At 43.5% G+C, this 27,213-nt stretch overlaps 1 protein-coding gene across 3 annotated transcripts in view; it reads right to left on the bottom strand.

The window, feature by feature from the left end:
• The window catches only part of TUB (TUB bipartite transcription factor), a 260,973-nt gene that overhangs the window by 138,873 nt on the left and 94,887 nt on the right, over positions 1-27,213 (bottom strand). The window contains exon 1 of one of the 3 annotated variants that reach the window (XM_060262943.1): positions 4,226-4,615. The exons of the other annotated variants lie outside the window; for them this stretch is intronic. Within the exon in view, the coding sequence (XP_060118926.1) occupies positions 4,226-4,263 (38 nt within the window). The 5' untranslated portion in view covers positions 4,264-4,615. Of the gene's footprint in view, positions 1-4,225; positions 4,616-27,213 lie in introns of those variants that run through there. 3 annotated transcript variants of the gene reach the window in all.

Genomic DNA, 27,213 nt, shown 5'->3' on the forward strand with positions numbered 1-27,213 from the left:
GAACTGCCCTAGTTACGTTTTCTTCTTTGCTTAAGAACTCTGACTGTCCCACTGTGTCACTATATAATATTTTGACTGTCTGTTCAGCCAGGTAACTTGAGGGAAGGATTGGGAGCCCCCTTTAACTTTAAGGGCACTTAAGATGTTCCAAATTAACAAAATATTCAACACAGAAGGGAAGGTCAGGTGGAATCAGGGGTAAAATTTCTGAGGTAACTCAATATTGATAACTCTGAGGTAAAATCAGTACGTGCACAAACTTTAGTTCTAATGTTTCAAGCTAGTGATAGTTTCTTAAATTTTCGCAGTGACTTAAATCTTTACATTGAGAGGCTTTTACTCCAATGTCTTCCAAACACTCCAGCACACTTTCTTTGAGTATTCTGATTCTTTCGGTTTCTAGAAGACTGGTGCACTCTTTCCAGTACCCAAAGTCCTCCTCTTGAAACACTAGTACTCATCTTGAGTTTTTAGCTGACTCTTAAGGTTTCTACAGGCAGTTTCTAACCACACCAGACCAGGGATCTCTGCACTCTTCAGAGCTAACTCCCTGTTTGATTGGGTAGGAAATTTTCTCATCTCTCTAGAAGAGCTATCCGCTTTCCTTGGCCCAAATGGGAGTCTTTGCCTACTTCCGAAACTTATTTGCCAACTTTCCCCCCATTTCTCCTGTGCTAAACTGCTCTCAGTCAGGGCTGAAACTGTCAGCTAAGGCTAAAATCAGTCAATGCAGAAATCTGTCTCCTGAGCATGCAGCTCCCAAGTTTTTCTCTACCCAGCTGATGCTAACTGATCAGATTGCTTGGAGGACTCTGTCACTCAAGGCTGTCTGTTTCTATGAAAAATTAACCCTTCGCAGTCCTTTACTCAATTTGTACAGCACTTTGAAGGTTTTAAAAAGTGCAGTCCATAGCAGCATGTTATAATATCTGCTTTCATTATATATTGCTTATTCTTACTGGCAATCAGTTTCTCCACCTTGCATATGGAACCCATCCTCTCTCTGTGGAAGACACACTGAAATGGCTCTAAGGGGGACGGGCTGTGGGGCCATGTCTCAGTGATAGAGCATCTGCTTAGCATGCAAAAGGTCCCAGGTTGAATCCCTGGCATTACTAGTTTTAAAAGGCTCAGGCAGTAGGTTATGTGAAAGACATCAGCCTGAGATCCTAGAGTCTAAGTAGACAATACTGAACTTGATGGACCAAGGGTCTGATTCAGGATAAGGCAGCTTCATGTGTTCAAAGTTGCACATAAAATACCGCAATAGCAGAAGAAAAGAGTTTTCTCTAAGATGCTGTGCAAACAGATATTATTCAAATACTATATAAAACAAAGATTATTTTAAAGTTATGATTCAGCACTGAAAACTTTTTGAAAACATGCATAGGCCTGTAGAAAATGCCAAAAACAACCATTTTAAATAGATAAATATCACAGGGTAGCATTCACCCAAGATCCCATAGAGCACATTCAAAAGTAATATTCTCTTTCTGTCATGGCAAAGCCTATTCATCATATAAGAAAAGTTATATGACCCAACTCAAAATTATCCGTTTATAAAAACTAATATAAATAGGGCAAGCAACTCCAAAATGACTTTTCCCCCATAAAGGGATATTTCCACTAAAAAGGACTTACAGATATTTTTTTTAAATGAATGCTTAATTCACTTTAATTATCTCTTAATTAGCTGTGGTCTGCTTGTCTGCCTCTCTATCAACATCCTGCAAATAAGTAAAGGTAGCCTCCTGCAAACTGTGCTTTCAAGAATTAACCCTTTTGTTTCTAGTATTGCATTTCTGTTGTTACCATTGTTGTTACCAAAATATTAAAACTTAGATAGTAATTGTTTAAAATTTAAAATCTAACACTGTGTAAGGCCAAAATATAAGTGTGTGTGTATATATATATATATATATATATATATATATATATATATATATATATATATATATAATAAAATAAATATATCATTTAGAGAGGTACATCTTCTGCGAAGGTCTATCTCATAGGAACTTTATTAACTGATAAACATGCTAACAAAAAGAGCTTTTAACATAAAAATATGATTTCTCTGTAACCAAAGTGTTCTAATACTTTTTAAAATCTAATTTGAAAATAAATCACAGTTTTCTAAATTGAGACAAAGGGGAAATTATACACAGCTTTCTAAAATTTGATCAGTCAACACAATTCTGTATCAATCATAGACTGTACTCCCAAACTTTTACACATTCTAACTATCACTGGATTCTTAGCATAAACAAGGTTCTACTGTGCCTCAATGTATTCCTCCTCCACCAAAACTGCCCTGCATTTACAATGCAATCTATCTTATGTCATCTTATTACTTGCTCTACTTCATAGGTAAGCAGAGATGCACAAGAGGATCCAGCTCAGATTGACAAGCTCTGCCCCCAACATTTTTGACGTACACATTTCACCACAAAGAGAAGTAGCAGAGGCTTCGGTAGCTTATGGCAACCAAGGAGCCAATGACAGACAACAGCAATCGGTGCTGCCATGGCAATCCCTGCTTTCTCCATAGCAGCTAAGCAGCAGCAGCAGGATCTGGGAGAGCAGTTAACATTGATTGCCAAGCTGCTGCATGGTCCACAACGTGTCTATTCTATTAGGAATGATGGGTAGAGGAGAGTTAGGGCAAGGGAGGGATTTGAGGTGCCTTATGCAATGGTTTATAGCATCCTTCTCCAAAGCAATTTGTTCACAAAGATCTCAGTTACAAAAAATTGAATGCTTAAAAAATCAGAGGAAGTAAAAGTTCAGCTTCTTATCTTTGAGCAAAGCATTCTAATTCTCCACCTATCTTATTTTTATTTTTTAAAGTCAAGGTCTCCTCATTCAATAAAAGCCACTTAACAGAAAATAAAATTGATCCTTGCTATCGGTTGTTTGCAATGACAGCCTAAGGAGTCAAATTTTTCTCTGGAATTCAGATACGTGTAGCAGTATCTTCCCAGGAATGCTTCATCAAGACTAATTTCAATGCTAAAGTCACTTCATTTTTCCTCTGAAAACTGTACAATTTATCACATATGATGGATACGCACTTGTAATTTTATTATGAGTACACTTGGCAAGAAGCCACTGCTAAATTTACTTTCTATTCACACAGTGGAAAGCTGTAATAGACATAGATGCATTCATCTCTTGTAACATGTTGTACACAGGCTTTGTGCAATTTCCTGTACAGAAGTGACCCGAGTGTAGTAATTAATTTTGTATGAAACATCCCTGTAGAGCAGTACTAAGTAACAGGTGGAGAGTAGCAGTTGGCACCTACATCTCACTGGAAACAAAGATCAAGAATCTTACATTCACCTCGAGACTGCCCCCTAAAATGCTTTCTTCCCAACAGCTGCAAATGCTTAACATGTACCAGATAAGCCTACAAACTGGACAAAGTACAAAAATAAAGAACAGCTGTCACACTATTGGGGATGTGAAAACAGCACAAGGAATTAACTATATAACAGCAATATGTCCAGACTGAAGACAAAATGGTACCATCAGTGGATAATGGGAAAGTTTTCAGACCCCATCCTGCCCCAGCATACATTCATTCCACTTTTAAGAACTCCAGAGAAACTGGGGCAATAACAGGATGAAAATAAACCCACCATAGGATTTGAATGATTTATGGGAAACTTCCCCCTCAGTCATAAAGAACAAGTGATCCAGACGACTGTGCTTCAGACCCAATAATGTTCTTCACAGTCACCAAAGCTGGGACCAGAGTGCACATTTGCCTTCAGGCAGCTCAGTCTTGACTTTTTAAAATTGTGCATGCTTTAAAGGATTACAGCTTTAAAATGCAACATTAACAGTTCAATCCAAAGAACATTTTCCTAGGAGTAAACCCCATTGATTAGGCTGGAGTAGGATTCTTCTGAGTAAACCTGTTTAGGATTGTTAAACCCTGCAGCAAGTCCAAATCAGTAAAACTTAAATGACTGTAAGTCTCTTTCTATCTCGCTCATGAGCCTTCTTCCAAAAACTCCTGTCTTTCTTCTAAGAAACTGTTATACTTTTCTCGCCACAAATTGAACATAATTTTCATTTTATGCTCAAAAAATAAAGTATGCAATCACATACTTTAAAATCAAGTACGCACCTTGCATCGTCAGCACCACCTTCTACTTAGCCTTATTTGCCCCACTGGAAACCACAATGGAGCTCAACCTGGCGCCTCTTGGCATACCTGTAAGGGATCCAGTCCGCCTGGTGCTTTGAAGTCATCGCTGGCCCAAGGAACTAGCAGCTGCGGCAGGGGGAGCCCCAATGGCCAGAGTGAGAGGAAAGGAAGCCGCTGCTGAGCCCCCGGTCACAGCCCCCCTCCGACCAGGGCAACATCCTCTATCCGGCCTGAGAAACGGCGACGGCAGCGGCAAGAACATGGGGAGGGGTTATCCAAACAATGCTACTAACGGCGGTGGTGGCGGAGGCATCTTCCCTGGGAGGGTCACGCAGCAGCATGAAGGGAGGAGGGAGCCGGAGGCGCTCCCCGCCGCTGGCCCTGCAAGCTGCAGCGGTGTGGGAGGCTGGGAAGATGGCTTGAAGGTGGCACGCGAAGTAGCTCCGGCCAAACGAGGAGGAAAGCGCCGCTGCTGTTGCCCTTAAAGCCAGTTTCTTCGCTGTTATCTTTCTCAGCCCCGCGCCTCAGCCAATCAGGGTCAGCTCGGCTTGTTGTATACAACAGAGCGAAAGCGACGCCGTTGCCTCAGCAGCGGCCCGGAGCTGTCACTACGCTGCGCTGACACAGGCGGTCCGCTCTGGAACCTGTTCCTCAATCGCTGGCCTGCCCAGGCGGCCGATCTTCGCAGCCCTCCCGCCGGTCAGCGTAGTTATGAATGATTCATACACCGCGCACGTTCGCTCCCTCCCTCTAGCTTCTGCCTGCATGCCCTGGCCGCCCAGGCTCGCCTCTTAGCAAAAGGTGGGGCTGTCGCCACTGGGCTCCTGCGGGCGAGAATGGACGGTGGGGGGCTCGGCCTGAAATGAGAATAGAGGAAGGGCGGGAGGAGCAGTGCCCCAAACTCCTTTAAAATAAGCACCTGAGAGGCAGCAGGGGGAGTGTTTATGTCTGTTACAAGGACGAACTGGTTTTTCCTGTGACAGAAGGTTCGTGGTGGGCGTGTACCAAACTCCACCAAGAGAGTGGCTCAACAAAAGTTGTTATTTATACTTGTATCAGTGTTGGTCTCAACAAAACCAAGTGCCTGGTGGAGCCTTAAAGACTAGCGGGTTTGCTGTGCCACAGTATTGCATGAAATCATTAAGGCGTCACAACGTTCATATTTATTTATGGCTTTGGATTGATTTGGCCCCTGGACAAGACTATTTGAACTTGACCCTCTCTCCCCAACCCCCATTCATTCTCCATGTGGTAATGCTTAACTTCTAAAGTGAGAGGACACAGTCCTGGGACAAAGACGTGTTTTCAAAGCAGAGCTCAGCCTGGGAATTTGCAAAACAGGGATACAAGGCGAGAAAGCACTTTTCAGCTCTTCTGAGAGTGCTTTCTTTGTTCATCCTGTAGATATTTTGTATTAGAGCAGGGAGTCCTCAGGCTTTTTTGAGTTGTAGGCACCTTTGGAATTCTGACACAGGGTGTTGAGCACAGCCACAAAATGGCTGCCACGGGGTGGAGCCACACTGTGAAACCAAAGTGCCGGGACTGAAGAGGGGTAATTTTAAAAAATACAGTGGGAATGAAGAAGAATAAAAAACAGTGGCGGTGGTGGCTGCTGAAATGACATTATTTTCCGCTGCATAGCCAATCAGATATCCAGTGGCTTATCAGAGACTTTGCAGAGCAAGAGCCCCACTTAACCTCACCCACTCTCTAAAAGCACTTGGTGGGCACCGAGAAAGGTATTAGAGGGTTCGATGGCAAACATGGCCACCACAGTGACAACCGTTATGTTAGAGGAGGGGACAGCAATGGTAGATTTCTGGAATAAATCCTGGCTTTTAAGGATGTCAGTTGACAACTGGTACCTGGCCAAGGCCTGGTTCTCATGGCTCAACTACATGTTAGATATTTAAATAACTTTTTGTCGTTATTTTAAGTTATTTTTAATAAAGTCAGAATTGCTTTATCAAGATGGCAGGGAAATGAGAAACATTAACTCTTTCCTCCATTGAAGAAGTATCTGAAGAAGTGTGTATGCACACAAAAGCTTATACCCAGAACTAAACTTTATTGGTCTTAATGGTGCTATTGGACTCAAGCCTTGTTCTTGCCTCCACTGTCAGTTTCTCACTGTAAGAAGCAAAAAACTTCCTGAATTGGTACATTTCATTTATGTAATACTTTTCAAGTAATGTGAGCAGTCTGTTATAGATATCTGACTTCTATGCAAAATACTAGTATGTGCGCTCAAAGAACTGCATCAGAAACTATGGGAGTGGTTACTTGCCATAAATGCTTGCAGGTGTGGAATCTAATATTCTCAGCTCCGAGTTGGAAAGCACCTGGAGATTTAGGGGGTGAAGCTTGAAGGTGGACAGGGTTTGTGAAGGGGAGGGACTTCAGTGAGGTATAATGCCACAGAGTCTACCTTCCAAAGTAGCCATGTTTTCCACTTACACTGATCTCTGTCACCTGGAGATCAGTTGTGATCCCAGGAGATCTCCAGCCACCACTTAGAGGCTGACATCCCTAGTGGAATCTGTATCCAATATCATGCCACAGCCACTGTTGCCTATTGTCTCACTACCTAATGGAGGATGTTGTGCATGTCAAGGGAGGAAGGAGGAGTGGACAGGCCCAGTTCTTCTGACATGGACCAAAGATAAAGAATGATCCCACCCAGCGATGATTCCCTGTTTTGCTCTCATTACAGCTGCAAGCACTATTGCACTGCTCTGTGCTTTCAGGCTAACTCCACCAATGTGGAGTTTTGCTGTGTTTTTAAAAAACCAATAATATGTATAGTGTTATAGTGTTTTAACTATAAAAACACTATACTGATATACCTGTTACTGATTTTTTTAAAGTCAAAAAGCCCACCAATGGGACAAGGTGGGCAAGTGCAAGGGAAAATAGGTAGGAAATGGTGCTGGATGTGGGTGGGGAGGTGCATAAATCCACTCCTTCCCATTCCACGCTGCCACCAAACCTGCTTTGATTTGTACCAAAAATGGTACAAAATGATTGTACCAAAGCAGGTTTGAGAAATAACTAAACGGTGCCATGGAAAATCTAGAAGGTGGACAATTGTGCAAATATGTCCAGTGGAAGCCCAACCCTTCCCCACCCCATATTTTGCAGGGGAGTGCAGAATGAAACCTTCATGTGGAAGCAACCAGAGATGGTGGGCTGCTGCAACTGCTGCTGTTGCAGCCTAGTAGCAAGCTTTCCCAAGGCTTCAGCAGCTGTCCAGCATTTTCCCCTGGAACTATAGCCATAATTCCACTAGAAAACCATTTTGCTATGATCAGACTGCTGCAGCCCTGTAGCCAGGATTTCAAATGTTGGAGGGCATTTAAATTTCGGGGGAGGAGTAATTTAAATTGATTAAATTACTCCTCCCCCTCCATTGGGGCATCATAGGAAAGGGGCCATAAAGGGAGACCCACACCAAGGGCAGCATCCAAAGAAAGTGAGGGAGAAAGTAGCAGGGCTTTATAATGGCCCTCCCCAGGGCTTTTTTCTTGTAGAAAAAACTCCTTTGCATATTAGGCCACCTCCCCACCCCCCATGTAGCCAATCCTCCTGGAGCTTACAGTAGGCCCTGTACCAAGAGTCCTGTGCCAGGGGTGTCAAACTCATTTGTTATGTAGGCCGGATCTGACATAAATGAGACCTTATCAGGCTGGGCTGTGTCAGGCCAGGCCATGTGTGTACCTATTTAATATAAGGTTGCAGAGATATAAGCTTTTTAAATAACTTAAAATAAAACACGATTAAAACATTAGCACTTGTTGGTCTTTGTATTTCTCCTGTGGGATCCAGGGAACTGGGCAAAGAAAGCTCTGGCTCTTTACCTTCCTCCTCAGGGGACCAGAAGGGGGAGGAGCCTCAACCAATGGAGAAAACAGAGGTTTTGCTCTGTAGCTCCTGTGCAACTGAGCAAGCCTTGCAAAGCAAGCTGAGATGCAGAAGGAAGCAAGAGGGAGGGAGAAGGAAACAGACAAGAGGCAGTTGCTTGGGGGCCTGAAGGAGCCCCCCGGGAGCCTGATTTGGCCCCCAGACTGCATGTTTGACATCCCTGCTGTAAGCTCTTGGAGGATTGACTACAACAGGGGTGTGTAGCCTAATATGCAAAGGAGTTTCTGCTACAAAAAAAGCCCTGGCCCTCCCAAGGCCTGAGCCACAGCAGTTAACCTGTTGCTGCGAGAGGAAGCAGGCCAAGCACCAGCACTCTGCAGGTAATCTGATGCTTGATTGTACTCATGAGGCCACCAGCAAGTGATCCCAGGGTGAGTGCAGCATAGCCCCCTGGGCTGGTGGGATGAGAGATGGATGGGCTGGCGACGAAGATGGTGATAGGTCTGGAGACCAAGCCCTATGAGGAAAGGTTGAAGGAGCTGGGGATGTTTAGCCTGGAGAGGAGGCGCCTAAGAGGTGATATGATCACCATTTTCAAGTACTTGAAGGGCTGTCATATAGAGGATGGTGTGGAATTGTTTTCTGTGGCCCCGAAAGGTAGGACCAGAACCCTGAAGGTAGGACCAGAACCAATGGGTTGAAATTAAATCAAAAGAGTTCCGGCTCAACATTAGGAAGAACTTCCTGACAGTTAGAGCGATTCCTCAGTGGAACAGGTTTCCTCGGGAGGTGGTGGGCTCTCCTGCCTTGAGGTTTTTAAACAGAGGCTAAAATAAATGGCCATCTGACAGCAATGAAGATCCTGTGAATATAGGGGGAGGTGTTTGTGAGTTTCCTGCATTGTGCAGGGGTTGGACTAGATGACCCTAGAGTTCCCTTCTAAATCTATGATTCTATGATTCAGGAGAGGCAGCTGGAGCCCTTTGGCATGGATCTCACTGTCAAGCCAGGAGGAAAGTTGCTCGCTGAGCAGCATCTTGGAAAGGCTGCCAAGAAATACTCCCCACTTTGCTTTGTGGAGAGGAAAGGTACAGCATGCCACCCCCCACACCATGCCTAGTAGGCTTGCTTTTCCAGCGTGTGTCACCTTCACTCCCTTGACTGCCACCTGGAGATCAGATTTCAAAGAGAAGGAAGGCAAATAAGGAAGTGGGGCAATGACAGGGTAAGGGTTCTACCTCTGGATGCCTCTTCCAGGCATACACATGCTTTCTCTATCCTCACCTCTTCAGCCAGACTCTCAGGCAGGGTAATCACCAGCCACCACCCTCCAGCAGGATTTAAAGAGCCTGCTAATCAGCTGATCAGCAGGCCCTTTAAATGGCAGGAGAGTGGTGTGGCTGCTCAAGCAGCACTGGCAGGGGGGAAAGCTGTTGGTTGTTGGGGCCAAAGCTGTTGGGGGAAAGCTGTTGGCTGTTGGGGCCAAATCAATCCAAAGCCATAAATAAAGGCTGTCAGGAAGGCCCCAGGGGCCTTGGGGAAGGCCAAGTTGGGGAAGCCTGGCAGGAAGTGGGCGGTAGGGTCCGCATAGGCCCCTACATAGCTACAGGTCTGGACTGCTGTGTTTGTCTTGCTTACTTTTTTCTCTGCTTTTTTCCTAAGCCACAATAAGATTCATTCTTCATATGACCATTTCCATATTATTGTGATTTTGAGCACCAAAGGTTCCACAGATATTGACTCTTCTAATGAGTGTCCTTGCACAAATAAAATATAGTAATGGTGCTGGTGGTAGCTTCTTTCCTGCTCTAAAATGCTTGCTTCATGAGTAGAGACATACAGAACCTCAGTGTATAGTAGTTACAGTTAGGATTGCCAGGCTCCATGTGGCCCCCAGACTTCTCCTGGAATTACAGCTGATCTTCAGACCTGGAGAAAATTGCTTTGGAGGGTAGACTATGGCAACACATTCCCTGCTGAGCTCCCTTCCCTTCCCTTCCCTTCCCTTCCCTACCCAAACCCCACCCTCCCCAGGCTCTGCCCCCCAAATCCACAGAAATTTCTCGACCCCAAGTTGGCAACTGTAAGTACAACCTTAAATTCAGTGGTAGGTAGGATTTCCAGGTCTTACCTGGCTGCCAGCAGGGGACTGTAGTCCTCTTCCCCAGGATATTTGTACACAGGGTGCAATAATGCCACTCAAAAGTGATGTCATTGTGCCAGGCACATCACACAGGGGACAGGCTATCATTTTGGAAAATGGTTATCATAAGATTTTTTTCCCAAATGATAGAGCATCCCCCGTGCAATTTTCCCTTCACAATGACATCACTTCTGGATGACATCATCGCATCGGGTGCATGGGTGCTCTTTGGTGATGGGGCTCTTCCCACCAGCCAGTTCCATGGCAGCAGGTTGGAGGCTCCAAGATTGGGGGAATCCCTGCCCCCAGCAGAAGGCTGGGAACCCTAGTGGTAGGCTTTACTGAGAGCTATGCCAAACACCCAGAACATGCGGCTTTAATAGAACTCTCACACACACTAAGCAGAGTCCGTAACTAATATCTTGCAGATCTTTTAGACAGATTTCATACAAGCTTTTGCAGGACTGCATGAAGTGAAGTTGAAGGTCAAGGAGGGGATTTGCCCCTTCCTGGAGGAGTGTGTGATAACATTTAAAGCAGAAAGAACATAAATTTCTGAATAGTGATCATTGTTATTAATTGGGCAAAGAATGGTGATTAAAGTGCTTTAAGTTTATGTAAAATGTTGGGCTTACTATAAACCTTTACTGTTAACAGTCGGACCTCTCCTCTCACTGAGAGGCAGCTAATAGCTAGAATAACCACTAAAACCCTCCTTAAAATATCATCTCAAAAATCATAGTGCAAGACACTGCCTGGCACAAAATGGTTACCAGTCAGAAACAAGTCTGCTTGTCTACTGTCCCCTCCATTCCTCTCGCCTCCAAAGATCACGGGCATAGAGTGTGCTGGCCTGATGTGCGATGTTGAAAATTTGACTGGTATACTGTCCGCCTAACGCACCAGCCAGTGCCTTACCGTCCCTGGTGGAGGCTGTAGCAGGCTGAGCACTGGAGCACCCTCAACTTATTGGCCTGGGTGACTTCAATATCCATGCAGAGGACGTGGCTTCCACTCAGGTGATGAACCTAGTGTCTTCCATGGGAGCACTGGGACTTTCCCAATATGTAACAATGCCACACACCAGGCCAGACACATGTTGGACCTGATCTTTGTGACGTGGGTTGTAGTGGATCAGATTTCTGCCACTGCAGTGCTATGGTCTGACCACTATGCCCTGAAGGCCTGTGTGAATATTTCACCTCTACCTTGTTTAAGCAGTGAGCAAGTTTTGGCTCGCCCATGAAGCCAGATGGACCCTATGCGGTTTCAAATGGCTTTGCAGAATCCCTGGCCCTCTGGTGACTCATTGGATGAGGTTGTGGAGATCTGGGATAGTCAGCTCTCTACAGCGATTGATGAGATCGCTCCTCGACGTCCTCTTCATCCCTGTTCATGATCCGCTCCATGGTTTACCCCGGAGCTGCAATCGATGAAACAGCTATTAAGACAGCTAGAGAGGAAGTGGTGACGTACTCGTGATGAAGCTATGAGAACATCTTATAGATCATTTATGTGGGCCTATGAGATGGCAGTCCGAGTCACAAAGAAGAGTTACTTTGCGACCTGGATTGCATCTGCAACTTCGCACCCAGCACAATTATTTAGTATAATTCAGTCACTGACAACCTGATCGCAAGGAAAACCAAATGTTGGAGAACTGGAAATTGACTGTGAGACTTTTTCAAGGTTTTTTCCAGATATCCAACAAGACCTCCCCACCACAATTGATACAGTGAAAGAACTTGAGGCACCGAGCATATCTTCTGGTTGATTTCTAGATTCCTTCTTTCTACTCAGCCTGGAGGAGGTTAACGGATCCTTTTTGCTGTACACCCTACTACCTGTGGGTTGAACCCGTGCCCGTCCTGGCTTATAAAAGCTAGCCAGGCGACGCTACATGAAACACTACAGGTTATCATCAATAGATCCCTCTTAGAAGGGATCTTTCCCACACCTCTTAAAGAGGCTGTGGTCCATCCCCTCTTGAAAAAGCCATCTGTAGACCCGGTCATATTGGCAAACTATTGGCCGGCGTCAAACCTTCCCTTTTTGGGTAAGATCATAGAGCGGGCAGTGGTGACTCAGCTACAGGGATTCCTTCATGACACTTCTGCACTGGATCCATTCCAGTCTGGCTTTCAACCAGGTCAATGGATGGAGGCAGTTCTGGTCACCCTCATAGATAACCTCATGTAACATCTGCATCAGGGTGACTCAGCTGTACGGTTATTATTAGATCTGTCAGCTGCATTAGATACGGTTAATTATCAGCTACTGTCTAGACCTGGCTCTTCAAGCCATAGCATCTCGGCTCAGGCTGAGTTGGCTGAAGCTGAATCCGATGAAGACGGAGGTTCTCTACCTGAGTCAGGGTGGCCCCGGAGCGGGGGGCAGATCCCTTTGCCTGCTCCTGACAGGGTGCCACTACTACTGGCCCCTAAGGTCAATAGCTTGAAAGTGCTCCTGGAGTCCTCTCTGACAATGGAGACCCAGGTAGCAGCCACTACCAAATTCGCCTTTTTTCACCTTAGACACTTACGGTAGCTGCCCCCTTTTCTGGACTTAACAATAGTGATCCACGCTATGGTCACCTCAAGAATAGATCACTGTAATGCCCTCTACATGGGGCTACCCTTGACCCTGACTCGGAAATTACAGCTAGTGCAGAACACTGCATCATGGTTGTTAATGGGGCTCCCTCAATGGGAGCACATTCAACCAGTGCTGAAAGAGTTGCACTGGCTACCTATTGTGTTCTGAGTCCGTTTTAAGGTGTCGATATTGACCTTTAAAGCCCTATATGGTCGAGGGCCTGTCTATCTATGGGACCACCTTTCTCCACATGTTCCCCAGAGAGCACTGTGTTGAGGGACACAAAACCTACTGTCCATCCCCGGACCAAGGGAGCTCAGACTGTGTTCTACACAGGCTAGGGTCTTCTCAGTGGCAGCACCAGAAATGTGGAATGCCCTCCCAGAGACCATAAGGGCTCTGTGGGATCTTTCTCAATTCCGCAGGGCCTGTAAAACTGAATTATTTCAACAGGCCTTCAACACCTAACCGGGAAAGGACTGCCATTGTATACTGCTGAGGAATTACGATCACTATTGGATCACTGTCAGAGGAAAGTAAAATCCCACCTGTATTGAAGTTAAACAGCACCACAAAATGTTTTAAATTGTATTTTAATGTTTTTAAAACTATAATTGTAAATGCCTGAACTTATTGTTAGCTGCCCTGAGTCTGCTTGCAGAGAGGGCGGGATAAAAGTTGAAAGTAATAAATAATAAATAAATGTCCTGGAGAGAAGCATATTTAAAACAATGGGTCTCCCCAAAAGATATTGACTCACCCTTGGACTAATTCCATCAACACCCAGCCTCACCTTCTTGCACCCACTTACCTTAACTAAGCAGTGCTTAATTCTGTTCATCTAAACCATTAGCCATTTCTGCCAGGTACTTGTAGGTCATCAAACCTCTTACACATCATTGTCTACCTCAGAAAAGCCCATTAAGTTATTGTTTTTCTGGCAAATGCATCATACCTGCCAGAGGGCATATTTTGCCCTATATCAGAAGCACTGCTTCCAAGCAGTGTGTGTGTGTTGCATGATCACATGAGCTCCCACTATGTGGGTTTCTTTTTCTCTCCTGCACAGAACAAAATTTGTTCTGCTCTTCAACTTGCTACTTCCATGGACATCTTCAAAACTGATAATTATCACTCTTCCCTAAAAAAAACACTTTCCCTCTTTCCTCTCTGATTTCCTCTTAGTTAGCTCTTGTACATGTTTTAGTGTGTGTGTGTATTTCTGTGCATTTCTATTTTCTTTTAATACAAACCTTTCCAGTTGAACATCTGCCTAGTTTATCTGAGAATTCCCTTAAGGGGAAATCCTGATATACATAGGTAGAGAATCCCAGTTACCCCCTCTTGCTCTGTCTCCTTAAAGCTAATTCCCTTAACTAGTTAGGAAACTGCCACTTTGGGTAACATTAGTTTCACATTTGTAGAAAAAAAGCTGATGCCATCTGAGAAAATAAAGGCAGATGGTGTGAGTATAGAATAAGCGTACTACAAACAGAATCTCAGCTATGTAGGCCAGTTTAATTCCCAAGCTTAGTTTATTATTTTAGCATGCTTGCTTCTACTGGTTACTGTTTCTGAAACAAATGATATTTCAATCACTTTTTTGAAAATTAAGGATACAATTCATTGTTACTGTAACAATATAACTATACTGTATGTACTGTAACAATTGATGGAAAACAAGTTAAATATTTTAATTTTCAATTTTTGAAAATTGCTTTTTTAAAAAGACTGTCAATTAGGATAATAATTGGTTTCCAGAAGCATTCGTTCTAATGTGTCATCCATGTAAAATAAACTTTCCTGATTTTGTGATAGATATGATGAATACACATAGGTGTATCTAATTGTTGTATTAAAATCATATATTAAGTCATTATATTAAATCATATTAAAATCAAACCTTTCTGCCTGTCAGCATACAGCCACTAATGAACATGAAAGCATTAGAAGACAATCTGCAGTCAGAATAATTTAGATGGGACTTAATATAAAGAATTGATACCGGTTTGCTTTAATTACAAATTTAGCCATTTAATGCAGGATTTCTATGAGATAGCATAATATTGATAGACAATATTCTTTTGGAAATCAAAGTATTTTTATGCATATTTCATTCATATTCCTATGAATTATTGTCCTACTTTGCTTTGTTACGTTGAAGCTAACATGAATTTCAGTTTGCCAAGGGCTGGGCAAACCTGTAATCACAGTAGTTCGGAGCATTTTCTATATACCTCCTGTCCTCTGCTAGTTAGAGCTATACCCAATTCAAATTTATGTTCACTAATTATTATCTGCAATATCTGTTCTGAATTTTAGTAGACTGAGATCATGAAACACAACCCAAATTATCCAAAATATTATCTGGATAATACACTGAATCTAACTTCCATTAACCTATATTTTGCTTCATTTCCTACTGCTTATCATAACTTAAGATATCTTCTGGTTAACTCATATTAAGCACAGGAAATAGGCATCATCTCTAACTGGTCACATCACAATATGTTTCATCTTATGGAAAAATGTTTCTGCATGAGAGCTTTCAGGGGAAAATACTGATGTACCAAAAAATACTCTCAAAGATAGGTAAGTCTTGTGCAGGACAATCATTATTGTTGATAGCTTCCCTATTGCTAATGCAGAAAATTCATTATATCTGTAGTTATTTATTTATTTATTTTATTGTATTGGATATAGTTAGGAGGAAATAGCCACATAAAATTTTCCCTTATCAATGTATGTAGTTCTATAGCCCCCACCCACATGCTGTTTTCAAGTAATGATGTGCTGTTATGAGGTGTTTGGCCAATAGGTGTATCAAGATCTGCAGGGTTTTTTTGTTGTTGACATTTGTAAGCTGCCTTTCTACCTAATGGAACTCAAGGTGGCTTGCAATATAAACAAAAAGCATAAAAGTACATAAAGTACATTAAAAGTCATGAAGGCATACAAATATGTAAATGCATAAAAACACAAATTAAAATTTCAATTTACAACTGCCAATAAATAGAGGAAACTAAACAAATCAAATGTCACTTAAAATAACTTATGGCACTTCCCCATCTATTGCAATGTGTGAAAAACAAAAAGGCAACATCCAGAACCTCCCATATACATACACCTGGATTTACCTGGCCCAACCCAGCAGCAGTCACAGCAGCTAAAGACATTATCTGTGCCACTGCAAAGGCTGAAAGCCACATCTTCAAGGAAGAAAAAAGCAGTAGCCTTCCAGAAACTGGTGAAGAAGCCAACTGCAGTCCTTTAGAAGCCTCAGGTGGGGTGGCACCCACAGTGAGCACACAGACAGAAAGCCAGGAAATGGGAGGAGAGTGGAGCAGCCATCCCCATCGGCTGCATCCTCTTGTGTGGCTTGTCATCCTGAGAGTCCTGGTCCAAGCCCAGGCCAAGCATTGTTTATAAAAGAGGCCAGAAGACAGGCCAAAAGAGATGGACAGTGAGCTTGCTCCCCTGACAGTGCATGGGAGGATGATGATAAAAGGGTGCAGATAACTCCCTCCCCTCTCAAGCCTGAAGTCAGATGACCCCAAGGGGGATGCTACTATGAAAGTGAAAGAGGGTGCTTAATCCAATTCCCTCCATGCATGCCACCTGACAGGGGTGATGGTGAGCTGCAGTGCCACAGTGGTAGTCTGTACAGGGATTTCAACTACTTCAGTAGGAGTTCAGCCTCAGGATTCAGCCCCATTTGTGCCAGCACACAATCTCCTGGCCCCACCCAGCTGGAACAGCAGTGTTAGTGGACAGACCCTTTTTCTTGCTGAAGGACAGTTTATGGTTAGAAAATCATAAACACACCTCCTAATAAATATCATCTCAAATATCATCAGTGCAATACACTGCCTGGCCCAAAATGACACAAAATGAATTCCAGCCAGACATGTAGCCTGGACATGTAGTTGAGAAGTGTAAATAAGAGTGGCTGGCTAGCTGACAACCTCCTCCCCACCCTGAAGAGACATATAATATAGGGCAATCGGTCTTCCAAGAACCTATTGACACACCTGGACTAATCTCATCAACATCCAGCCTCACTTCCCTGCACCCTTTTGCACTAATTAAGCAACACTTAATTCTATTCACCAAATCTAGTAGCTTTTTCCATCTGATACTTACAGGTTCATCAAGCCCCATTTATACATATAGTCCACCTCAGAAAATCCCATCAAGCTTCTCCCAAATCATTATCCACCTCTGAAAAACCCATCCAGTTATGGGGGCAAATACATCAGCTTGCCCCAGGAAACATTTTGCACTATATCTGGAGTCTCTAGCAACTTGTGCTGTGTGTGTGATCCTGATACCAGCAGCATGCACTCCTACTCATGGGTTTCTTCTCTTCTCTTGTGCCCGGGTTTCTTCTCTTGGCCATTTTGCTGCTGCTTCCATGGACATCTACAACACCTGGTAATTATAGCTCTTTCCCTCTCAACTATTTCAGCTCCTCCCTGATTTCCTCTTAGCCAGCTTGCATGTTTAAGTATGTTTTTCTGTGTGTTTTGCCCCTTTATTTCATTTTTTTAAAAAACCCTTCTAGTTGAACATATGCCTGGTTTATTTGAGAGTTCTCTTAAGGGAAAAATCCCCATAAACATGTATGGAGTATCCCAGTTACCCTCTCTCACTTTGTCTCCTTTTAAGCTAATTTCCCCCAACTAATTTCAGAGACTGCCTATTTGGGTAACAGAAGTTGCTCACTATTTCAGCCATCCCCTTTGGGGACCATTGCAGCAAAGTCTCCTACAATGAATGTTGTACAGTTTGTGCATTACTGGCATTAGAGTTGTGAGCTACTGCAAAATTGGTTTGCTCTGGGGCCATTTTTTCTGGACGAAGACAAAAATGTGTGAGCTGGAGTCTAAAAGAAATGTGAATTAGCTCACACTAACTCAGCTTAGAGGGAACACTGACTTAGACTATGGCCAATTGAAGGAATCAGTCCTCAACCTCTATGAAATAACTGAGGAGTCATATAGGCAAAAATTCCAGACTATAGTGTAGTGGTGGAGTGACCATCCCTGGTTTTTTGTGGTTGAATTAAAAGTAACTATCTTCAAGTAGCTAACTCTGAAAACAAAGGGGGAAATTCACATCATAGAAAAGATCATGGTAGAGCATACTTTGCAAGGTGTTTCACTGCTGTCTGGGCCTATGTCCACTGCAGTCACCCTGGCAGTTTGAAGGATACTACAAAGTTGCTTGAGAACTTCTTGGTCACATAAAAGATTAAACATCTCCACAATACCCTCAGACTGGTGCCCTCAGAGTCTGGAAGGTAAGGATAGAGACCTACAGAGGACACAGGCCTAAGGCAAAAATACATCTATCCCCACCCAACAGGACAGGAACAGTTTCCTCCTTTAGAAGGCCCCAGGCCAGGCCAGTGAGGCACCACATTAATTCTAGTCTTCAGGGATTCTAATAGCAAGGCCCTGGGTTGGGTTACCCCCTTTTGCTACCAGCATTAAAAATTATAAAGCATTTATTGAAAAGAAAATATCCACTGATATACTCTCAGTACAACATCAGGTTGAGCAAGGGATCAAAAAGAAAAGTGTTAAATACAGGTCCTCTGTCCTCTGTACATGCCCTTGCAGATGTTAATCTAAGGAGGGCTCTATAACTGACACAGAAGGGGGTAAACCAAACCAACCAAACCCAGGGCCTGTGTTTCCCCTGTGGACAGTGGGAATACTTCTGCACTCTGCCACTTGACAGAGACAACAGTGAGTCACAAGCCCTTTGGCATTTCAAAATATGCAAATATTAGGTTACTGATCCGTGTAAAACAAAAGGACAGCTGTAAATGTGTATGCATTGGATTTCTGAATTGATTGATGGACACACAAGAAAGATTATTTATAATAATATTTCTACCCTTCTGTGCTTTACAATACATGTATGGTTTGGATCTATGTCATATAATCAGTAGATATTATGTTATACAGGCTTCCTTCCTTTCTCCATTCCCAGTTTTTGTTGTTGTTGTTGCATGTGTCAGTCTATCATAATGTCTTACAGTGGATAAACCTGGTCTGTGTAGGCATGGTTCAGAGTTATTGACCTATGAATAATGAATGTGGGTCAGTATATGGGGGGCGGGGAGAGAGAGCATCCTCAACCTTTCACCTCACATTGCTGTGTGTTAATGAGACAGTGTGAGCTTATTTCAATTGAGAGAAGCAGTACTTTCTTATCTTTAATCCATTCCCACATTATTTGTATTCAGTGTACCAAATATGATCAGATGGGTACACTTGTTACACCAAAACAGAGTAACTGATTACTTGGGGTTCTAACAAGATGGCAATATTGCACTGACATTGTTCAAAGTATTTGTAGAATAAGCTAAATCTACTGGGAAACTTGAATTTGGCCTAGAATGAACAGCAATTTGACTGATAGGTACAGTGCAGCAGGCCTTGACATAGTGATGGGTGCTTCACTAAATTTGCTTTCTGAACAATTAAAACAATGCATCACATTTTATTGCTGAATCCACTGTGTAGTAGATTTGGGTCATTACTCTTGAAGAATTGTATATAGTAATACTAACACCTTGTTGACAAAAGAGGCAATTATGGACAATTGTAAGCAGCCTTTTAAAACTATTTATGTGAAACAAAACCATAAAATGCAACTGAAAACACAGGCAGCATTCATCTTCCCAGGGTTTTGCTTTTTCCCTTTTCGGTTACCTGTAGAAGCTGGAATAATAAAATCACCAACCTGGAGTTTGAAATACTTTTGACTAAGTGCTCTAGGGTCTGCCACGTAACAGTGCCAGCTAGTAAGCTATCTGTGCCAGCAAGTAATTCTTACTATTTTATTTATATTTTTTTCATATTTATTTCTTCCTGTCATATTTGAAAGGGCGGGGGGAACCACTAAGGCAATGAGAAAAAGCAGAAGAAAATTTCAGCTGGTCACAGCAGGACTCTAAAGGAGCCTTGCTGTTTCTCCTTCTGTTGTCAGAGTAGGTTGGCTACCAATAAACTCTAGGCAGGGATGAGAGGGGCTAAGTGGCAGTGCCAGGTTCCAGCAAGCAGCTAGAGTTGGCCTAGGCTGTTGATACTCTTCTTTCATCAGCAGCTGAACTGAATAGATAATGTGCTGGGCTCTGTTGTTATGAGTTAAAATGCATACTGTATGTAATGAAGGGGAACCCAAACAGGTAATAGGCAAAGAAGAAGTTCATGTTCAGATGTAGGACCCAGACAGCTTGGATATGAGTCTGGGGAATGGTGTGTTCACTGCCACAGGAGGTGGTCACTGCCACAGGAGCATAGCCACCTTCAAGAGGGGGTTAGATAAAAATATGGAGCAGAGGTCCATCAGTGGCTATTAGCCACAGTGTGTGTGTGTGTGTGCGTATATATATATATATATATATATATATATATATATATATATATATATATATATATATATATATATATATATATTTGGCCAGTGTGTGACACAGAGTGTTGGACTGGATGGGCCTAGTGTTTGGCCTAAATGAACAGCAATTTGACTGATAGGTACAGTGCAGCAGGCCTTGACATAGTGATGGGTGCTTCACTAAATTTGCTTTCTGAACAATTAAAACAATGCATCACATTTTATTGCTGAATCCACATGTATGGAGTATCCCAGTTACCCTCTCTCACTTTGTCTCCTTTTAAGCTAATTTCCCCCAACTAATTTCAGAGACTGCCTATTTGGGTAACAGAAGTTGCTCACTATTTTATTGTATTGGATATAGTTAGGAGGAAATAGCCACATAAAATTTTCCCTTATCAATGTATGTAGTTCTATAGCCCCCACCCACATGCTGTTTTCAAGTAATGATGTGCTGTTATGAGGTGTTTGGCCAATAGGTGTATCAAGATCTGCAGGGTTTTTTTGTTGTTGACATTTGTAAGCTGCCTTTCTACCTAATGGAACTCAAGGTGGCTTGCAATATAAACAAAAACCATTGGCCTGATCTAACATGGCTTCTCTTATGTTCTTACGTTCTTATGTGTTGATCAATAAGAGCCTCTTGGATTTCAGAAATAGTGGCGGGTTCAGTAGGAAGCTGCACCAGAGTTCAGGTGTAGGCTTGGATCCTCTGGAGTGTTTCCACAGATTTCCATCAATACAGTGTGACTTGTTTGCCTTTCCACTCCTAAAAAAAGGTAAAGGTAGTCCCCTGTGCAGGCACCAGTCATTTTTGATTTTGGCCCTTCTGGTGTTCAAAATGCTGCTGCCACTCCAAATGGGGGGCAGGAGGCAAGGAAACTATGCACCACAGGCAGAAATCCATTGTCTATTTCCAGCTGAAAATTAGGGATGTAAATTTCACTTAAAGCAAATGTTTAAACAATCTATATTTTATCCTTTACATTTTTTCAAAAGGGAAATAAATACTCTACCTCTTTTTTCTTTAAAAGTATGGGCTTGGAGGAAACATTACCCATGCTCAAGTAGAAGGCATTGGTTGCTTGTGTGGTAGGAAGGGAACATGATTTCTATATATTTCCTCCTTGAGGTGCAGTTTCCCACACTATTCCCTACAGGACCCAACCCTCAGGAATTCCTTTTCAAGAAACAGGCAACTGAAAGTGGATGTGGGAGGGAGTAAAAAAAAAATCCATTCCATGAACAGAGTTCTGCTTACAGTTATCCGGATCCTTATTTAAGTTTGCATAACACAGTGGTCAATGCTGGATGTGAACCAGTGAAACTTGGATTCATGTTCCAATCACAGACTACTTGTATGACTGCTATTCCCCAGCTCCCTCTGTTTAAAATATAAAAGTAAGGGTGGTTGCAATGAGAAATGTAAGCTCTTCCAGCTTTCTAAGAAGTATGAATCAAAAATAATGACATAATTAAACATTTAAGAACTCTGTTGAGGTGAGGTTCTAGTATTCCTAAAACTTCAGTGATCAAATGCAAAAAACTCATACAGTAAATACAAATCTGCATTGCAACTCTATGCTCATGCCGCTATGAAGTTGCTTGTGGCATTCCATAGGAACTTGGATTATATGGCCAATCCTTTATGAATAAGTTAATATAATGCTACATTCAGGCAGGTTTGCCAGGTCCAATTCAAGAAATATCTGGGGACTTTGGGGGTGGAGCCAGGAGCAAAGATGTAACAAGAATAATTGAACTCCAAAGGGAGTTCTGCCATTACATTTAAAGGGATCACACACCTTTTAAATGTCTTCCCTCCATTGGAAATAATGAAGGATAGGGGCACCTTCTTTGGGGGCTCACAGAATTGGACTCCCTGGTCCAATCCTTTTGAAACATGGAGGGTATTTTGGGGAGAGGCACTGGATGCTATGCTGAAAATGTGGTGCCTCTACCTTAAAAAACAGTCCCCCCGAGCCCTAGATACCCACAGATAAGTTCTCCATTACACCCTATGGGAATCAGTCTCCGTAGGGAATAATGGAGTGCCCAGGAGACATTTTCCTCCCCTTCCCCTGCTTTCTGATTACCCTGAAGTGGGGGAGGGGCTCCAAACCAGGGGATCTCTTGCCCCCATCTGAGGATTGGCAACCCTACATTCAGGTTATATACATACAATTAATAATGTAGATCAGAATCTTATTTCTTCTATAAATATGTATAAAATATGAAAGATATTCATAGTAGTATATGTATTTTTAAAACCTGTATGAAAATGGCATAGGATAATGGCAGAATAGAAGATGTAGGGTTTTTTTTTTTTTAATTCCCACATTATGCTGATCAAGTGTCCCCCTTTATAGTTAAAATGTACATAATTAAAACAACAAAGCTCCTTTTGAAGCCCTGCTTGGATATCTCTGCTTTCAGAAATTAGGTGAGTCAGTGGCTATTTAAGAGAGGGTTCTTTCTGCGGTGGTTCCCTGGCCATGTAATTCTTCTTCAGTACTGTTAGTATTATGTAAGCATTAGGCTCAGTGTGTGTGTTTTAGAAGGGCTGAGGGTGGCTCTTTGGTAAAGTATCTGATTCTACATCCCAGGTTCAATCCCCAGCATTTCCAGTTAAAGGGATGGGTAGCAAGTGATGTGAAAGACCTCAAGCTGAAACCCTGGACAGCCACTGCCAGTCAGAGTCAACAGTACTGATGACCTTGATACACTAATACGTATAAGGTGGGCTCATATATTCAATGGTGATTCATTTTAATTGCCATTTATTGTTACTTAAAATTGAAGTTATATCACTGTTTGGTTTTATTTTTGTTTTACTAATATTATTAATGCTTGCAAGTCTCATCATTGAGGACTTGTAAAGAAGTTGGGCAAGGCAGAATTGTTTCAATGTAATTAAGTCGTTAAGATACACAGCAAGCATCTGGTAGAGATTATCTCCTGTTTCTGCATCATGCACATGATGTGGTGCCTTCTTCCCAGAAACACTCTTGCTCCTAAGCAAATGGGCAAAAACCTATAGGCTTGCACCGTGCTTTGTATACATTGTTTCTCATTATCCTCTCTCTAATGCCTGCGATCATTGCCATACTTGCCCACTGTCAGGACTGCTTTGTGCTCTAAAATCCAATAACTGTTTGAACACCGTATTAGAAAATAAAGCTGAAAAGGAGGCTGGCAGCACACTCCAGCTGTTCAAGCATGGAGTGATTCCTTTTGACTCCTCTCAGCATGTATGCCAATCTCATTCCCACAAGAGGCACAGAGAACAATAAGACTCATCCTCTTCACAGGCCTCAAAAGAAACCACTTACGAAAATGAATATATACACACATACACATACTAACAAAGAAAGAAAGCCAACAGCAAAAACACAATATTTTTATTTAAAAAAACCCATAATTAGCTAAATTCATGCTTAAGACATTGATAATGATGGAAGTGGGTGGTTGTAGAAATATATCAGTACACTGCATATGAAAATCATTTTACCAGCTTCTAGAAAAGTCACAATAATAAAATTATTTCTACAATATCACATCAGTACTGTGTACTATGCCCTATACAAACAATGGGTATCCAACCGTTGTTTACTTCTGGAAGAACATGCAGGCAGAGGATGTAGAAAACAAATAAGTGACACTGGCATTGAAAGATGGCTTGGCCTTGACAGCATTCACCAACAGTCCATTTTACAACTCACCTAGCCTGTGTGATGGAGCAGGCAAACACAGCTCCCATTCCATTACCACTGAAAGTAACATTTAACACATTTCCTGCGTGTGTTCAGGTATATGTACTGAGACCCAAATCATGTGGCTCTTTCCCCACAAAAAAAAAAAAAAATCTTCAGTATAGGGACGTAAAACCCAAGCTTTTGTTTTAAGCCACCTTCAAAATGTCTGATTGCCAAAGAGAACATTACTTGCTTATGGAGATTCTTTTTCTGCAGGTTTTCTGATGTCATTATCTGTTTCTCCAGACCCACCCACAGGATGCACTTTCTGGATGATGAGTTATCATTCCACCTGCCACTTCACAGTGGAAGTAAGGTATGCTTAACCCTTTCAAGTAATAATTGCATGGCATAATACAGCATAATGAATCATTTTATTTAAATATAGAACATTTTTTCCATAATATTGGGAAGAATTCATATAGAAGAATTTGTATAGGGATGGGCATGCACCAAATTATGAACCTAAATTCATCACTTACTTTGTTTTGCTACTACTGACTTATGCAAAACTCTCTCCCGTTTTCTTTTGCTAAACTCTAGGCTTTCATTTTGTCCCTTGGAGAACCTCTTCTCTAAATCTATACCCACGACTTTTTACCTGGCAGTAACCTGAGAAGTTTCAGGCACTAAAGTAAAACATTCTCATTCACCCAGATGTTTAGTTAGTTTGATGAATTTGATATAGTTGATTTAATTTGTCCCCCGCCCTCTTCCCACTCCATTACTAATCAATCTATTTTTTTTCCTGCTAGGCTACCATTTTTATTGATGATTCTTCTTATTTAATGTTATGTTGATTAATTCATTTTATTGTTATAATTAAGTCCTGTCAGTTGCCTTGTTAGTTACAGCCAAGAAGTAGGGGTTTTTTTAAATTTTTTAAAATAAATAATACAGGGCCTATCTCCAATGCTACTGTTTCCTCTGTTCAGTGAAGGATACCCATGTGAACAGTGGCACCACTAACTTCCCACCTATTGATAAAAAACATCTTAATTCTGTAGCTCATAAGCCTTTGAGAACAGGCCTGTAGCTATGAGGGGGCCTGTGGGAGCATAGCCTTCCGGCTTCTGGGTGAGGCCCCCTGACTGGATGCCCCAACCAGTCCCCGGGGCCTCTGCCATAGCGCTGGGAGCTGCTGCTGGCCCCACCAGCAATTTGGCCGGCCAGGGGCAGAAGCAGTCTTAGCCTCCCCCTGGAGTTAAAGGGCCAGCAGATCAGCTGTTTCGTGGGCCCTTTAACTCCAGGGGGGAGCTGGGGGTTGCTTTTGCTGCAACTCCACCAGCTGTTTTAGTGGCTGGGAAGGGAGGGAGGGTTGTGACCAGAGTGACAGGGAGGGAAAAGAAGGGTCTTCTCTTCCCTCCCTGCTGCTCTTGTGACTGCCTTCTCTTCCTCGCCATTAAAATAGCTGTGCCAGCAGGGCAGAAGCAGCAGCCCACCTCCCTCCCAGTTAAAGGGCCCGATTATCAGCTATTTCACAGGCCCTTTAACTAGCAGGGGGGCTAGGGCTGCTTCTGCCTCCACCCCATGCTATTTTAATGGTGGCGAAAGAAGGGAGGGTGTTGGCAGGGGCAGGCAAGGAAGAGCTTCCCTTCCCTCCTCTCCCTGCTGCTTTCCCTGCCACCACCCTCCCTTCCTTCACAGCCACTTGCCCCTTCCCCTCCCACCTAGCCCCATCGCAGCAGCTTCTCCTTGCCCCTTCTCCTCCCTCCAAGCCCCAATCGCCACTGCTTCTCCTCATCTGTTCCCCTCCCACCCAGCCCTGATCACCACCGCTTCTCCCCACCTCCTTTCCCGCCCTCCCAGCTCTGATCGCTGCCCCTTCTCCTCGCTTCTTCCCCTCCCTCCCAGCCCCGATCGCAGCCACTTCTCCTGCCCTTTCCCCTCCCTCCCAGCCCCGATTGCAGCCACTTCTCCTGCCCTTTCCCCTCCCTCCCAGCCCCGATCGCAGCCACTTCTCCTGCCCCTTCCCCTCCCTCCCAGCCCCGATCGCAGCCGCTTCTCCTGCCCTTTCCCCTCCCTCCCAGCCTCGATTGCAGCCACTTCTCCTCACCCCTTCCCCTCCACCCAGACCCATTGCAGCGGCTTCTCCTGCCCCTTCCCCTCCCTCCCAGTCCTGATCCCCATTGCTTCTCCTCACCCCTTCCCCTCCAACCCAGCCCCATTGCAGCAGCTTCTCCTCACCTCTTCTCCTCCCACCCAGCACTGATCACAGCCACTTGCTTGCCCCTTCCCCTCCCTCCCAGTCCCAATCGCCTCTGCTCCTCCTTGCCTCTGCTGCTTGCCTCTCCCCCCGCCTGTTCCCACGAGTAGCCCCATGCCTGCTGCCTACTCAGACGGCTACTCATGAGTAGGCAGCAGATCCTGTGACTGGGGCAGGGCAAAGCTGTGCTGCCTAGGCAGAAGGGCTAGGGTCGGCCCTGCCTGTCACTAGAGGGAAGGTCGTGTGGGGCGCTGGGGGCATCAGTGCCCCCTGAAAAATGTAAATACCCCCCGACCTTCCAGATCCTGGCTACGGCCTTGTTTGAGAAACTCTCAAGTTTAGACATAGGGACAAAGTGTTCCAGTCACCTTGTAGTACTAGTTTTGGAACCGCAGCTGTAGTTGTTGTTTTTTTTGGGGGGGGGGGGTCAAGAACTTCTTAGCCATCTGTGCTGTCTGTTGTGCCTCATCATAACTTCATGGTTGTCTGGCTGATTAATATCCCTTGAAATAAACTGGTGGCCATTATCCAAGCAGTCTGGGTTGGATCCCAGCATTCACAGATGCTGAGACTTTGTGGAAGTAGTTCTCCCTTGCCTTCCCCTCTCTCCAGTAACTCCCTAAAAAGCCAATGATTAAACTCAGGTGACCTTGCTGGACAGTATGCTACATGGCATGAGGGGCTGCAGCAAGGAATGGAGTTCAGGCTAATTCTTTCCCCTTTGTCTTCAGTACACTCACAGGACCGGACCTACATATTTTTTGAGGGGGGCAAAATTAAAAAATGGCGTCCCCTTATGGACCATTATATCTTATGGTTCTATAGAATACAATGGACTCAATACCCAATTTGGGCCGCTGCCCCTCCATCGGCACCCAGGGCAGGCACCCCCCTATGCTACGGATGTGCAAAAAAAAAAATTCGGTAGTACACGGATTCGGAAATATACGGGGGGGGGGTGGAATATAGAATCCCGTATATTTCTGAATTCCGTAGTCGGAATAGCCGCATATACGGTAGATGTGTGGCTATTTCTGAATATACGGCCCCATTATACCCTATGGGCCATTGAAATCAATGACAA

This window comes from Heteronotia binoei, chromosome 21, assembly GCF_032191835.1.
Source record: "Heteronotia binoei isolate CCM8104 ecotype False Entrance Well chromosome 21, APGP_CSIRO_Hbin_v1, whole genome shotgun sequence".
NCBI lineage: Eukaryota > Metazoa > Chordata > Lepidosauria > Squamata > Gekkonidae > Heteronotia > Heteronotia binoei.